Raw genomic sequence first — 15,782 nt, 5'->3', positions numbered from 1 at the left:
GTTCTTCTGACCTTTCCTGAGTGATTAAATATCTCTCAAAAGCAAACTTTATTATTATTATTATTATTATAATTTGACCCATCAGTGTCAGTGTTGGTTGTAAGCAACATGCTCTAGCATGGAGTTACCTACCTAACCCAAGGTCTTTATTATTTCTTTATTTGAGACTACGTCTCACTATGTAACCTTGGCTGGCCTGGAATTTAGGGAGGAATGCCTGCTTTTACCTCCCAAACTCTGGGGTTAAGGGTGTGCCCTGCCACATCCGAGGTAAGTCCTTGTACATTTCCTCCTGACCTGATGATGGCGTTCACCTGGCAGATGAAGTGCGAACCTGTGAGGCCTGTGCTTGGTGCAGTCCAGAGTTGAGCAAAACCAGAGGTGGAACTCAGTGTGTCCCTTCAGGGACAAAAGCAATAGAAAGAGATGAAGACAGAGCGCAAGCTTTAAGATGGACCAGGCTGTCGATCAGACTCTGTATCCTTGATCCGACAGAAGAAAGACCAGGCTGTCAGCTTAGGCTGGTAGAAACAACAGAGCAGAGACTGGCGGGTTCCATGGGATGGAGGCTAAGTCTGAAGATCAAGATTGCCAAGAACCCTAAACTGTGAGACTCAGACCTTGGTTTTGTTTTCTATTCCTGAAGCTGGAAGCTTTGTAGAGCTGAGAAAAACCTTAACTGCCAATCACATGCCATCCCTTTAACTTAATATCTGGGCTGGCATAGTAGCAAGCACCCGTAGTCCTAGGACTAGGATGGTACAGGCAGGAGGATGGTGAGTTCAAGGCCAGCCCCAGCCTCATAACCAGCGTGAAGCCGACATGAGCTGATCCTGACTCAAAACAAACAAACAAACAAACAAACAAACACCCTCCTAGTTAAGTGCTTCATAGTAAACCCCAGGAGAAAACTGAGTGTCTTTGCTGCAACACTGCCCAACCTAGCCAGCAGTGCTCATGGTGTAGTGCCACCTGTAGCCTCTCAGAGGCAGCAAAGGCCTGAGAAGGCAGAGAAGGAGCTTCAGCAGGCAGCAAGCCTTTGGACATCTCTAGAGGACACAGCTCAGCTGCAGTCAGCAATGAATCGGGGTCTTTGAATAGTTTGGGTGCAATGTTGGAGCGGAGACGAGTTAGATACAAGTAAGGGATCCATCAGGGTCAGTCTGGGAAATACCTTCAAAAGATGACACCTCCTAGGACGGCTCTGCGTTTGTCATGATCCGTGTGGGAGCCGCCAGCCCCGTGTGGAAGTTAGCTTATCTGAATTAGATAGATGCACACTGAACGTAAAACACACCAGACTTTACTCACTATACAAAATGAGTGTTAAAATGTCTCCATTCATGTTTTCAGGGGATTACAATGTCCAAAGGATGGATTGGACACAAAGAATTCGATTAACTTAATTTCGTTTTTCTTTTCAACTTTTTAAAAATGGGGATACAAGGAAATTATTTTAAAATGTGGGTTTCCTTACATTTCTGTTGCACAAGACTAGTTCTAAAAATAGTCCAGTTTTGTATCCAGACTGTGTTTCCTGGGTTAAAAATTGTTTCTGAGGGGCTGGAAAGAAGGCTTAACGGTGCGAGCACTTGCTGCTCTTGCAGAAGACTTGGGTGTGATTCCCAGTATCCATATTGTGGCTCACAGCCATCCATAACTCCAGTTTCCTGGGACCGACAGCCCCGCTCCGACCTCCTATGGCACCAGGCATAATGTAGAGAAAACACTTATACACAAAAAGTAAAATAAATCTATTTTCTTATTATTTCTGAGGGGCTGGAGAGGTTGCTCAATAGTTACATACGCTCGCTGCCCAGTCTTGAGAATCCACAGCAGGAAGCCTCCCACATTCAGTGGCTCACGCCTGCCTATAATTCTAGCTCTCAGGTATCTAACATCCTCTTCTGGCCTCCAGAGGTCACACAGACACACAGACAGCCTCGTGCACACACACTAATAAAAAAAAAGTTTTAAAAATTACTAATAAAAAAATTTCTATGAGATATTATTTTAGTTGGTGTCTTATTTAGAATGGAAATGCATTTTGAAATCATAGTATCAGCTTGGTTATTCTGGTCTAACATTCAATCTCTGAGATATGTAGTAGTTGATTTAAAAAAAAAAACAACTGCTTGTTTTCCTTGGCCTTCCAAAGAATTTCTCTCGAAGAGTCTTAACACAGGCTTGAGTCCTCCAGTTTCTTGGAAGTCTATGGAACAAGAGGGTAACCAATCATGATCACGGCCTTTTATGATTAAGAATGTTCTAATGCATGGTTTTGGCCTGCACCTTGTTCATGTAAGACAGTTAACTCCAAAAATGAGAGCTTTGAATACCCCCAATGGATTTCGGAAGATTATACTGACCATAAGATTAGGATACTTCCAAGATATCATAGATCATTTTTATTGTCAATCATTTCTCCAGTTTTGAAGTATTTCCTATACTTATTTATTTGCAGGTGTATATGTTTGTGTGAATGTATCTCACATGTTTGCAAATGCATGGAGACCAGAAGGGGAGTCTGGATTCCCTGGAGCTGGGGTTACAGATGGTGAGGGGAACTGAACTCATGTTTTCCAGAAGGGCAGCAAGCGCTCCTCACCACTGAGCCATCGCTTCAGCCCCTTTACTTTCAATCTTTCCCGGGACTGGAAGGCATTGCAGGGAGGAACCGCTGGCTCAAACTTATCTATACATTATAATCCCCTTCACAGTACCCCTCAGCCCACACACTGGAGCAGTTAAGCCTTTGCCAAGGAGACTCAAACATTTGTCATACAAAACCATATCTGATGATCAGTGAGAGACAGTAAGATGCCCTGTAGTCAAACTGCCTGCCTTCCAATCACGGCCTCTATGAGGCTTAAATAAAAGTGAATGAAAACCACTTAAAAGAAGTCAGGCACGAGAGAATTCTATAATAATTGCTACTAACTAACAAGTTTTGTTGTTGTTGTTTTGTTTGTTTTTGAGACGGGGGTCTCCCTCTGTGCCTCTAACTGGCCTGGAACTCACTATGTAGACCACCATGTGAGAGAGCTAACAGCTTTCAAAATATCCCTTCCATGCAAACCTACTTTACTAGTATTCTTTTGTTTGTTTTGGTTTGGGGGTTTGTTTTTTTAGGTACTGTAGCCTAGGCTGGCCTCCAACTAACCACCAACAGCTATTCTCCTGTTTCCGCCGCCTGAGTTCCGGCATCACAACTATCACACCCAGTTCTTTGAGGTCTACGTAGCTACCTTCTCACAAGAAGGAAAAAAACACACCAGAGAGGAATGCACATCTGCCTCTTGAAGTTATCTTCTTTCTTGTGTCTCTTTCTTCAGAATCATACTATAGAGAGACTAGGAGCCATGTCTTGTCCCTGCCCAGCCCTGGCACCCACCTCCCAGCGAAGCTGACTGGCAGTCCTTTTGGGCACCATCCCTGGGAGACTAGCTGTCACTTACAGGAGGACACGGAGAGACCCACTCACCTCCACCCCCACCCCCAACCCCACCCCACCCCCGCTGACATGTCTCAATCTTTAATCCTGGAATCTTCCACCCGTGACGTGATCGTCCCGGGTCTGCGCACGGCGCATGCGGACGACTGCGTCGTGCGTCCGCCAGGGGGTGGCAGTGTGCGCCCCGCGCCAGAGCGCATGCCCCGCTCTGTGACCGTGGCCTTGACCGAGGGCTGCGCGGAGGCAGCAGAGCGGCGGGAGCAATGGGGGAGGAGGCGGCGGCCATGGCAGCGGCAGGGGTGCGACCCGAGCTGGTGCGGGAGGCGGAGGTCAGCCTGTTGGAGTGCAAGGTGTGCTTCGAGAGGTTCGGCCACTGGCAGCAGAGGCGCCCGCGCAACCTGCCCTGCGGCCACGTGGTCTGCTTGGCCTGCGTGGCCGCCCTCGCGCACCCGCGGACGCTGGGTCTCGAGTGTCCTTTCTGCCGGCGGGCCTGCCGAGCCTGTGACACCAGCGATTGCCTGCCGGTGCTGCACCTTCTGGAGCTCCTGGGCTCCACCCTCCACGCGTCCCCGGCTGCCCTCAGCGCCGCCCCCTTCGCGCCGGGGACTCTCACCTGCTACCACGCCTTCGGCGGGTGGGGGACCCTAGTGAACCCCACAGGGCTTGCACTGTGCCCCAAGACCGGACGGGTAGTGGTCGTGCACGACGGGAAGAGACGGGTCAAGATCTTTGACTCCAGAGGAGGAGGTGCACACCAGTTTGGAGAAAAGGGGGACGCAGCGCATGACGTGAAGTACCCACTGGATGTCGCCGTCACCAACGACTGCCATGTGGTTGTCACCGACGCTGGCGACTGCTCCCTCAAAGTGTTTGATTTCTTTGGCCAGATCAAGCTGGTTGTGGGAAAGCAGTTTTCCCTGCCTTGGGGTGTGGAGATCACCCCTCACAACGGGGTCCTGGTGACTGATGCAGAGGCAGGGACTTTGCACCTGCTGGAAGCAGATTTCCCTGAAGGGGTCCTTCGGAGGATTGAGAGGTTGCAAGCTCACCTGTGCAGTCCCCGTGGGTTGGCAGTGTCATGGCTCACCGGGGCCATCGCGGTCCTAGAGCATCCTTGTGCCTTTGGGAGGACGGGCTGTAACAACACAAGGGTGAAGGTGTTCAACTCCACTATGCAGCTGATTGGCCAGGTGGATAGCTTCGGGCTGAACCTCCTCTTCCCCTCCAAAGTAACTGCCTCTGCTGTGACCTTCGATCACCAAGGAAACGTGATTGTTGCTGACACCTCTGGTCCAGCCATCGTCTGCTTGGGGAAACCCGAGGAATTCCCAGCCCTGAAACCTATAATTACTCACGGCCTCTCCCGTCCTGTGGCACTGGCCTTCACCAAGGAGAATTCTCTTCTTGTGCTGGATACTGCATCCCATTCTATAAAAGTCTTTAAAGTGATGGAGGGCAACGGAGGGTGATGGGGATCCTGAAGCCAGGAGTCAGAAATCCTGGTGTCATTGGGAGTGATTTGGTCTCACCCATCCATCCAGGCAGAAGTAATGGTAACTGAATGGCAAAAGCAGTTACTAAGGCAGTTTTAAAAGACTAATAATTAAATTTGTCATTCGGTGAATGCCTGTTCCCGTGTTAAGAAATGTGCAGATCTTAGCCTGTTTGCTCCTTAACACACAGCGATGTTAATTCCTATTATCCATCCACTTGGGAGATGAGAAGACAGACCCAGAGCATTCAGTATGGTTTCTTTAGAGTTGTATTCACTAGGACAGTTGAATTCAGTTCTGGCTCCAAACCACTTGCTCTTAGATATGATGTCAGATGACGTCAACAACAAAAAACTGTGAGCTGTGTCTTATGTATGTTCTCCTTACAAGTGGGTAACTGATAAAGTGCACAAAGAGACAAGAAAGGGGTCTTCATGGGGATTTTAGGAGAAAAGGGAAGTTGTCCATCATCTTCAGCTGTGAGTTCCCCCAAAGGTAGAGTAGATGGTTTATTACCAGTTCCAAGATTTGAACAAGAAACAAAGTTGAGCTCTTTCCTTATAAGGCAAAGACTGCCAGGATGATAGCGTGTGCCAGAACTCCAAATCCTAAGAAGTGGAGGCAGGAAGTTCAATGCAATCTGCAGCTTAGCTACCTAGTAATTTTGAGGCTAGGCTGGACTAGTGTGTTCTTTCTCTCTCTCCCCCTCTCTTTCTCTCCCTTGCCCTCTCCCTCTCCCTCCCCCACCTCTTTCTCCTTCCTCTATGGGCACTGGGAACTATCCCTGTGATAGTTTGAGAAAAATCTGCATAGCCACTGCCTGCTAGCGTCATGGGCATATGAGACCCGTGTTAATTAGATCTTGCCCCAGCACATCGATGGCAGGAGTGATTTTGTTTGCTGTGGTAAATCTCTGACGCTTGAAGCACTTTGTGATGGAGGTTTTTCCTCTGTGTAATTTGAAATGTGATTCAAACACTGTACTTAATAAACAGTCTTTGTCCTTTTAGAGTGCTGGAAACGTGTCTTGAACGGAAACACAGCCTTGACCAACGTAAGGGCTCCCCAGTGCTGTAATTGAGGGGGGAGGAGTGGAGAATATTTGGGGTGAAGTGCTGATCCTCTCTATGTTTTTTATTTTTTAAGCAAGCACAAAAATCTTTGAGTTCAGGGATGTTGGAATTCTACCAAATAACTTACACCTCTGGGCAGCGTGACAATGTTTTCTGGGGATGCTTTGGAGAGGTGAGAGTTTGCTTTCGATAAGAACTGATGGTGTGTCAGCCAAATGATATCCTTTTATACAAAGAGGCTGTTTGGGGACAAGGTCTTGTACATCTTGGACTGACCTTGAACATGCTCTGAAGCTAAGCCTGACCTTCACTTCTGATCCTCCTGCGTCCATCTCCCAAGTGCTGAATTAAAGGCAAGTACCACAACACCCAGGGTTCTGTGGTGTTGGAGGTAGGTAGAACCCAGGGTGTCATACATGCTAAGTAAGTGTTTTACCAACTGAGTTACAGCTAGCTCTACAAAGATTTTATTTTATTTTATTTATAGACAGGGTTTCTCTGTGTAGCCCTGGCTGTCTTGGACTCACTTGTAGATCAGGCTGCCCTTGAAATTCAAGAGATCCGCCTGCCTTCTGCCTCTCCTGCCTCCTGCCTGAGATTGAAGGCACGCACCACACTCAGCCCCTATGGTTTTAATAGAGACACTCACTGCAGTATGACTGAAGTGTCTTCCAAAGGATACGAAAGCTGACATCAGGAGCCCAAGGTGAAGGCCTAGCCACCATGCCAGCCCACTAAAGCCCGTATTTCTTTTTAAATTATCACATACATTATTTATTATTTGTATGTTCATACATGTGCCTGTGTGATTGTGCACATGCCATCATGTGTGGAGGTCAGAGGACTTGAGTGACACGCCTGTTCTCGTCTGCCACCATCTGGGTCTGAGATACTGAACTCAGATCATTAGGCTCTGTGGCAGGCATCTTCACTCCTAAATCATCTTCTCCCCTGCCCACACTGTTGCTTTAACCGATTCCATCCCATAACATCAATTGTAACATTTTGGGCACTGCTCAGCACCACTGGTCCTCTAACAGGAAGCCCGGTGGTTGAATTCTTCTCCCTCATCCCGATGCTCTCAGCTGGGCATTGTAGCACACACCTAAATCATAGCACTATGAGGCCAACTTGGGCTACATAGTTAGAGCCTGCCTCAAAAAAAAAAAAAAAAAAAAGTCAGATAAATTATCACCATAGACCAGTGACTTCACAGCTATTTTAAATATGTAACAGCAAAACTTAGATAACAACTGTGGATTGATCTTACAGTGTTTTCTTTCAGAACCATTTCATTTGAATAATGTTAGTGTCTGTGGACCCAATTCAAAGATTTGGGGGTGGGGGCGCCGGGCGCGTGCGCAAGGGACTGGGCAGTGGCTGCCGCGCCCCTCCCCCGCGCGGCACTCAGTGCAGGGCGGGATGCGGCAGCCCGGGGCTTTGCAGCAGGGACTTCGGCAGCGCCTCAGGCACCCGGGCTCTAACACGATGCGGCGAGTGGTGCGGCAGAGCAAGTTCCGGCACGTCTTTGGACAGGTGGTGAAGAATGATCAGTGCTTTGATAACATCCGCGTCTCCCGAGTCACCTGGGACAGTCCCTTTTGTGCCATCAACCCCAGATTCGTGGCCATCATCATAGAAGCGAGTAGGGGAGGGGCCTTCCTGATGCTCCCTCTGCACAAGACGGGACAAAATGACAAATCCTATCCTACAGTGTGTGGCCACACAAGACCAGTGCTGGACATAGACTGGTGTCCACATAACGATCAGGTCATCGCCAGCAGCTCAGAGGCCTGCACTGTTATGGTTTGGCAGATCCCGGAAAATGGACTGACCCTTTCCCTGACTGATTCTAGAAGGAGGTCACTCAAAAAGAGTTGGCATCGTGGCCTGGCACCCGACGGCTTGCAATGTGCTTCTCAGTGCAGGCTGTGATAATGCCATTATCATCTGGAACATGGGGACAGGGGAAGCCTTAATCAACTTGGACGATATACATTCAGACATGATTTACAACATGAGCTGGAGCCGTAACGGTAGTCTCATCTGCACTGCATCCAAAGACAAGAAAGTGAGAGTCATTGACCCCAGGAAACAGGAGATGGTGGCGGCGAAGGAGAAAGCACACGAAGGAGCTAGGCCTATGCATGCCATCTTCCTGGTGGACAGCAATGTCTTCACTACTGGCTTTAGCCGAATGAGCAAGCGGCAGTTGGCGCTCTGGAACCCAAAAAACCATGCAGGAACCAATTGCTCTCCATGAAATGGACACTAGCAATGGGGTGCTGCTCCCCTTCTACGACCCGGACACCAGCATCATCTACTTATCTGGGAAGGGTGACAGCAGTATCCGCGGATGAATCCCCATATGTCCACTTCAGCGGCAAGGAGCCTCAGTGAGGGATGGGCTACATGCCCAAGCCGGGCCTTGACGTCAACAAGTGTGAGATTGCCAGATTCTTCAAGCTTCATGAGAGACAGTGGGAGCCCATTATCATGACGGTCCCCAGGAAGTCTGACCTCTTCCAAGATGACCTGTACCCTGACACAGCGGGGGGGGGGGGCCGGAAGCCGCCCTTGAGGCGGAGGAGTGGTTTGAGGGGGAAGAATGCAGACCCCATCCTCATATCGTTGAAGTATGGGTACATTCCAGAGATCTCAAGGTGGTCAAGAAGAACATTTTGGACAAGCCAGCTGTAAACAAGAAGAGCGATCTCATCTGTGCCCCCAAGAAGACCACAGACACGGCCAGTGTGCAAACCGAAGCCAAGTTGGATGCGATTCTGAAAGAGATCAAATCCATAAAGGAAACAAACTGCAGTCAAGACGAGCGCATTTCCAAGTTGGAGCAGCAGCTGGTGAAGATGGCTGCCTGAGGCCCGACCACCTCCACGGAAGGTGGCTGCTCCTCCTCGGCGCACCCCCAGCCAGGGAGGGCAGAGAGAGGGAGACACTGCCATTTGGAGACATTCCATGTCAGATCTGTCAGCCATCGGTAGGCCACATTCCACTCGGTTCCTCTCCCAAATTTCCACAGACCTGAAAGCTGAGCTTTCTTCAGGGAGCTTTGATGTTTGGCAGGTCTGCTGACTTGCTGAGCTTTCCTACATTTGAAATGCCAGATATTCTGAATTTTAGAGACCAAGCCCCCAACCCCCCCCNCCCCCCCACCCAGCATCCTCCTCACACACCTGATGACCCGGCCAGCGCCACCTCTGCTCTCTGTCTCATCCTTTTTAATGTTGCCAAAACTGAAAGTAGCTTTTTTTTTTTCTTTGTATTTTTCTACTTTGCAGTATTTGTGTGGTTTTTCTTTCTTTCTTTTCTCTCCTCAATTTAAAAAGGGCAGCAGCACTGTGTATGTTTATAAACTAAATGAAGATGAGATGATTATTTTGTATAAACACTCACAAAAACAACTCACAATCAGTGCAGCTGCCTGCACAGGGCTGGCTCACTCACAGCACAAACCAGGGCGTTAGTTTAATGACTGTGCAGAAGGAAGACTTGAGAAATCATGTGGACCCACACACTGCCCCCATTCCATTGAGTCTTCGATCAAAAGTCCCGTCTCTCTCTCCTTGCTCTCTCTTTCCTAGAAGTTGGGTGATTGCACAGAGGGAACTTGGTGATTATACTTAACCTGAAAAAAAAAAGATTTTTTTAAAATTATCACATATTTAAAATTTTTTAAGTAAAAAATTTTTTTGAATTTATTTTTATTTCATGAGCAGTGGTATTTTGCCTGCATGTATGTCTGTGTGAGGGTGTCAGATCCTCTGGAACAGGAGTTACAGACAATTGTGAGCTGCCATGTGGGTGCTGAGAATTGAACCTTGGTCCTCTGGAAGAGTAGCCAGTGCTCTTAACCACTGAGTCATCTCTTCAGCCCATTAGTTTCATCTTTTCCTCTACAGCCTATGTGCTTGCTTTGTTTAGTTAAGAGAGCATATAGGCACTTGGATGTCTGCAATGGAGAGTCAGATGTAGGTTTGTGGCGCAGTGCTGGACTACGCTGGAGATGTGATGACTGTAACCTGGTACTTTGTGGCAGCTTGTCTTTCTTGGGAGTAGGGTGGGTCAGGGTACGCAGCAGGAAGTGTCTAGGGCAGATCTTCCCGTGAGTCTGTTATACGAAACACTTCGGCTGTTCTTCATTCCAAGCATCCTCAAGTCAGCAGCCTGTGATGTCGATATAAATTCTGTCTTCCGGGCTGTGTTCTTTAAACCAAACTGATGATTAAAAATGAATTCTCCAATGATCAAAAAGAAATGGATTTCTGTTTCAGCAGATCATTCAGGGTGCCAAACGTGATGGGAGAGAGCTGAAATGAGAGGGAACATGACGTAAAGAACGAAAGAAAGCAAACTCTTCCAGGACACCAGCCATGCACTATCTACTGAGACCACAGGCGCGACAGTGCCCGTTCCACAGCCTCCCACCACCCTCCGCCTCGTCTCCTCTGGTCCTCTGGCACTGGGAGCTCATTTTGACCTTACTCTGGCCTCTAGATCTTACTTTCTTCATCTTTTGCCTTTGGCATTTTTTAAAAAGACATTTGTCCCTGCCCCCCCCTTTTTTTTAAAGATTTATTTTATATATGTGAGTACACTGTAGCTGTCTTCAGACACAGCAGAAGAGGGCATCAGATCCCATTACAGATGGTTGTGAGCCACCATGTGGTTGCTGGGGATTGAACTCAGGACCTCTGGAAGAACAGTCAGTGCTCTTAACCACTGAGCCACCTCTCCAGCCTAGGGTTCATAGTCTTAACTCTCCTAAAAATTCTAGCTTTGGCACGCAGGGCTAGGACTATCAAATATAGTTGGTCCTTATTTAGACCTGTTTGGAGCCTCCACTTCGAGGTGGTGCAGACTCCACTGGAGATGAGTTACATGAACTCCTTGAGAGGAAGTATAATCCCATACGTGTTGGGGGAAATGAGCAAGAACTACTGATGACCACAGATTTAATGTACCTTACACTTAGCACAGACAAGAGAAATACATCCTGGTGACTAATGTTCAGTTGGTAGTGATATGCCATGGTTATCCTCAGAGTGTAATACATAGACAATGTGGTTGGAAGGGGAAAACTCACACAGCCACTGTAGTGCGCCGTTGTGGAGTCGCTGTGCTCATAGCCCCATGCACAGGCCCTGTGTTGGCAGCTGTATCCGCCAAAGGTCCTTCTAGCAATATAGATTCAGAACTAGTCCACATACAACCCAAGAACTGCCAACCCTCACCGATGCCTCACCATGGTGGTGGTTTTGATTTGTGAGGTAGGGTCTCAAGTAGCCCAGGTTAGCCTTAAACTCAAGATGTAGTTGAGGATAACCTTGAACTCCTGGTCCTCCTACCTCCATCTCGTGAGTGCTGGGATTACAAGTCTACGCCATGCCCAGTTGATACGATGCTGGGAGACTCTCACAGGCTAGGCAAGCGCTCTACCAAGAGAACTACATCTTCAGCACCTACCAAGGGTTTTGATTAGACTAAGAATGTGAGCTGGAGAGATGGCTGGGCTAATAAAGGCTAGGCTCACAGCAAACAAGAAAGGCTAGGAATGTGGCTACAGATCAGCCTGGGGTGATCAGATTTTTCTTTAAAAATAATAACAAAAAGCAAAACAAGGGAATCCAATTTGGCTCTTGTCTTTGAAGTTTGAACTTGAGAAGATGGATCATCAGAGGGTGATGATGGGAAAACTCTGAGATAGGGGAGTCAGTGCCTGGGAGTAAGCTGATCACAGCAGGAAATCCCTAGGTGGAGAAAAGAAACCCAGTGGAGGAATTGGGTGAGGCTGCATTGGAGGTCAGGAAGATGGCTCAGCCAGCGAGGGCACCTGTCACCAAGACCTACTGCCGGAGTCAGATCCCCACGATCGACACGATGCAAGGAGAACCAACTTCTGCAAGTTTACCCTGACCTCTGCGTCTGTGCTGTGGCATTTGTGTACACACACACACACACAGTGTGACAGCAACGAAAACCCCACAATGAAGTGGCTTCCAATCAACTCAAACCTTTAGTATATTGAACCCCAGAGCTGCCAAGGCTCCACCTTGCCTCTCTGCAAGACCCACTGGTACTATGACTTCTGTTTTTAGAATCCTGAGACCTTTTGCTTACATTGTCTGACACCGTTCCTTACTTTATAGTAGAGTTACATCCTGAAAACCCACCGGTAGTTGAAACCATGGTAATTCAAGAGCGTACTCAAAACACCTAGGCCTACCCCTTCCACCCCATCTATCCCTTCCACCTCAGCTACTCTTTTCACCTCAGCTACCCCTTCCACCCACCCCAGCTACCCCTTCCACCCCAGCTACCCCTTCCACCCCAGCTACTCCTTCCGCCCCAGCTACTCCTTCCGCCCCAGCTACTCCTTCCGCCCCAGCCTAGCATCACAGCCCACTGTGACATGTAGAAGCTTCGGCTCTTTACCTTCATTTGGCATCACAAGAGAATACCACACTGCATCTCTCTATCTTAGGTCAAACTGGACTCATACTTTTTCCTGAACACACAACACTCTTACAGCATCATAAAGTAGAAAAGTCATCAATAGAATCCCTGTGAGCAGAGGCAAAACACTTCCTTGGTTACTCTAACCTGTCTGGAATTTTCTGCTTTTTTCAAAGAAAATATCTAGCAAAAGTTAAACTTTTCTCCTTTTTTTTTTTTTTTTGAGACACTGTAACGTTAATGTTTCCAAATCCTATTTTTAATGATGGTTCTTAAACACTTTAATCTCCCTTCTAGCCCACCACCCATCAGAAGTAGTAGAAAAGAAAGGATATGGGGGAAGTGGACCTGTTTAGAAAGGTTCTCTGGAGTAACTCCCGTCTGTGTTGTCTGGAAATCAGCAGTTCAGTTCACAGGTCAGCAGGCAGTAGCAGCTCACCAACACCTCACGGATACACCAGCAGTCCAGTTTGGTAGAGTCAGGATAGCAACAGCAGTGACACAACCTAGCAGAGACAGCTAGCCCCAGCCTCAGCTCGAGACAGCAGGAGGGACCCAGAGCGACACCAGGAGAAGTTCTCAGCTGTGCCTCTCTCAGGGAAGTGAAGATCAGCAAAAACACAAGACCCACAAGTGTTGCACAGCTAGCTGTACCAGCAAGCCAAGCTCTGTCTCAGTCACTCTGTGGAGTCCTATTTATACCCTCCACACATCACGTGTCCTCCACGTGCCTTGCCTCAGCACGTGCATCCAATCAGCCTGAGTCCTCGGAAGCGGCAACAAACTGCAGCACACCACAAGTTTTTTTGTGTGTGTGTGTTTCTCTCTATGGCCTCCTGACAAATGCAGCTCAACTACGCAATGTAAGACAGACCAATACATGTGTGTCTTTAGCAAAGCATCTTTCATCGTGTGTCCTTTCACGTGCTTGCTTTAGCAGAACACCCTCTCTCCTGTGTCTGCTTCAGCAAAATGTTCCTTCACGAGTCTGCCTTAGCCTGTCACACCTGTGTCCACTTTAACGAAACGTTCCTTTCCGTGTTTACCCCAGCAAAACAACATCCAACAGACTTTCCAAAGAACCCTTAAGTTTCCACTTCACATAGTCGTACTGTCTCAGCTTAGGTGGTCCTCAAACTTGTAATCCTCCTGCCTCCAGTGCTCCCAGGTGTGGGAATTTCCATACTCAGCTCAAAAGTTATACTATTTAGCTGGTCTATTTGCAGAAAATTCAACTGAAACCTCCAAGTTTTGATGCCAAGAATAAAGCAAGAAACATGCGGGGAATGGAATCTCTGGGGAATGGAATCTTCCAATGAACACATCCACAACCCTGGTGTCCTTGAGACCAGGCACAAATGGAAACTCCTAAGCCACAGGTCTGAATGGTTATAGAATAAGACACACTGGCCCTCTGATCTTGGCAAAGGTAAGTATGAATACTAACAATACACTCTCACTGTAAGCTGGAAAGCCAACCTACAGTTTTGAATATTTGGAGTCTTTTTTCAACCTGGCAGTGCTGCGTTTTAAGAAAATCATGGTGACACACACCTATAATCCTAGTACTTGGGAGGCAGAGGCAGGGGAATCTCAAGTGCCAAGATAGCTCGGAATCCAGAGTGAGACGCAGCCTCAAACAAACTGAAACATACGAAGACTGAGGCCAAGCTGAAATGTATTTAAAGGTTATGACGAGTGAGCAGACTCCATTTTCTATCAGATTTTAATTAGAATGTAGTTAATCCCCCTCATTAAAGACATTTGTGCTGTTCAAAGCTGCATCTCTTGTGCCTGACTGGAGGCATTCAGGTCTGTTTCTTGAATTAGTTCATCTTTCCCAAAGGAATTTCCTGGGCTCTGCTTTTCACTCACTGATAAAAAGTAAGGTGGTGTAAGCACCTGGGGACCGTGGAGAAATAGTTGAAGGTGGCCTGGAGTGTGTTTGCTGAGTGACTAAGAGACATGAAGGCATCTTGGTGGCTTTGTGGTGGCGTGGGTTGGCTTTGTGTGAAGAACGTTGTATTCACAGTGTTTTACATCTTCACCCAGGTGCTAAGGTGTTGAAGTCTGGGGGCTGCCTGAGTCTCAGACAGTGCCGCTAGTTAACTCTCCGATGTCAGAAAGGGATGTCAAACTGCTCTGGAGACAGAAGGAAGTCAGTCCTCATAGGCCATGTGTCTGGCCATACTTGAAGCGTTGCTGAAGTCACCTCCAAGTTAATTTTAGCTAATAATGGGTGCATAAAGTGGCTCCTGCTATCCCCAGGAATGAGCCACATGGGAAGCCTGGCCACAAGTGTTTGCTGAGACCAAGCTGCAGATATAATATGTACCCATTGCCTTGGCTGACAAACAGTCCCTATTTTACTAAAAAGTGGTGACATTATAGGAGCTAATCTCCTGGCAAGAGATCCTGGCTAAATCAGGATATACAGTGATATAAAAGCAGGTACAGGGAAAATCTAAAATTGTTTACAAAATGATTTTAAATGACCAGGTGAAATTGTGCTTCAATTCACCATTTTAGGAATGGAAAGAAGCTGCAATGTTTTCTATTAGAGCATACTCAAGCCCCAGCGGAGACCTATAGAAATAGAAAATTGGCCAAGTTCACACAGTTAAGGGAAGGGTTAACCAGGAATAGGTGCCACTTTGGCCCATCTAGTGGGAGAGGATTTGAAAGTCAATGGCAAAGGGCACGCACACACACACACACACACACACATAGACAGGCACACAGACACACACACACAGACACATACAGACACACACACACACACACACACACACACACACACCTACACACCTGTTCTTGATCTTCACAGTTTCCCTAAGTGAACTTTCATGGTACCATAGCATCTACTAGGATATTTTATTGTTTGTGTCTCAAATAACATCCAAGCTTGTACACACAGTACAATCTTGTTTTTAAAGAAAATCTCAACTTTCAATTTTACCAATGAAGATCCAGCAGCCAGATGCTGGGGTGAAAGCCTACTAGCTCAGAGAGGCAGAGGAAGCACCCAGCTGACCTTCTTTCCCAACCTATGTCCAAGAAGCAATGCCCTTCCCTCACAGCAGCTCAAAAGAAACCTCCTTCAAATTGTCCCTCCCTTCCTCTTCCTGTCCTTCTCTCTATCTGTCCTCTGGACTCCCTCTTATCCTCTTTGGTTTTTTTCTTAATAATTCAATGTTTACTTCTGGTCAACTGGTTGCTTGTTCTGCCTCGTGACCAATGGCTGACTTTATTTAATCCCATTTGTGATATGCAAGCAGAAAGCTCTTGGAT

The 15,782-nt window shown here is 47.5% G+C and overlaps 1 protein-coding gene and 1 pseudogene across 2 annotated transcripts; both read left to right on the top strand.

Annotated features, from left to right (window-relative positions):
- Positions 1-3,658: 3,658 nt before the first annotated feature.
- Nhlrc1 (NHL repeat containing E3 ubiquitin protein ligase 1) lies at positions 3,659-5,956 on the top strand. The gene has a single exon (XM_021180618.1). It carries the CDS (start codon positions 3,718-3,720, stop codon positions 4,921-4,923), a length of 1,206 nt encoding a protein of 401 aa, XP_021036277.1. The 5' UTR covers positions 3,659-3,717; the 3' UTR covers positions 4,924-5,956.
- Positions 5,957-7,257: 1,301 nt separating this feature from the next.
- On the top strand, positions 7,258-8,935 carry LOC110308297 (annotated as a pseudogene). Its single transcript, XR_002379543.2, has one exon. The product of XR_002379543.2 is annotated as a coronin-1C pseudogene (transcript).
- Positions 8,936-15,782: the final 6,847 nt, after the last annotated feature.

The sequence above is a fragment of the Mus caroli genome, chromosome 13 (assembly GCF_900094665.2).
Source record: "Mus caroli chromosome 13, CAROLI_EIJ_v1.1, whole genome shotgun sequence".
Classification (NCBI taxonomy): domain Eukaryota; kingdom Metazoa; phylum Chordata; class Mammalia; order Rodentia; family Muridae; genus Mus; species Mus caroli.
The sequence above is the reverse complement of the archived record's forward strand: the minus strand, read 5'-3'. Positions and strand labels throughout refer to the sequence as shown.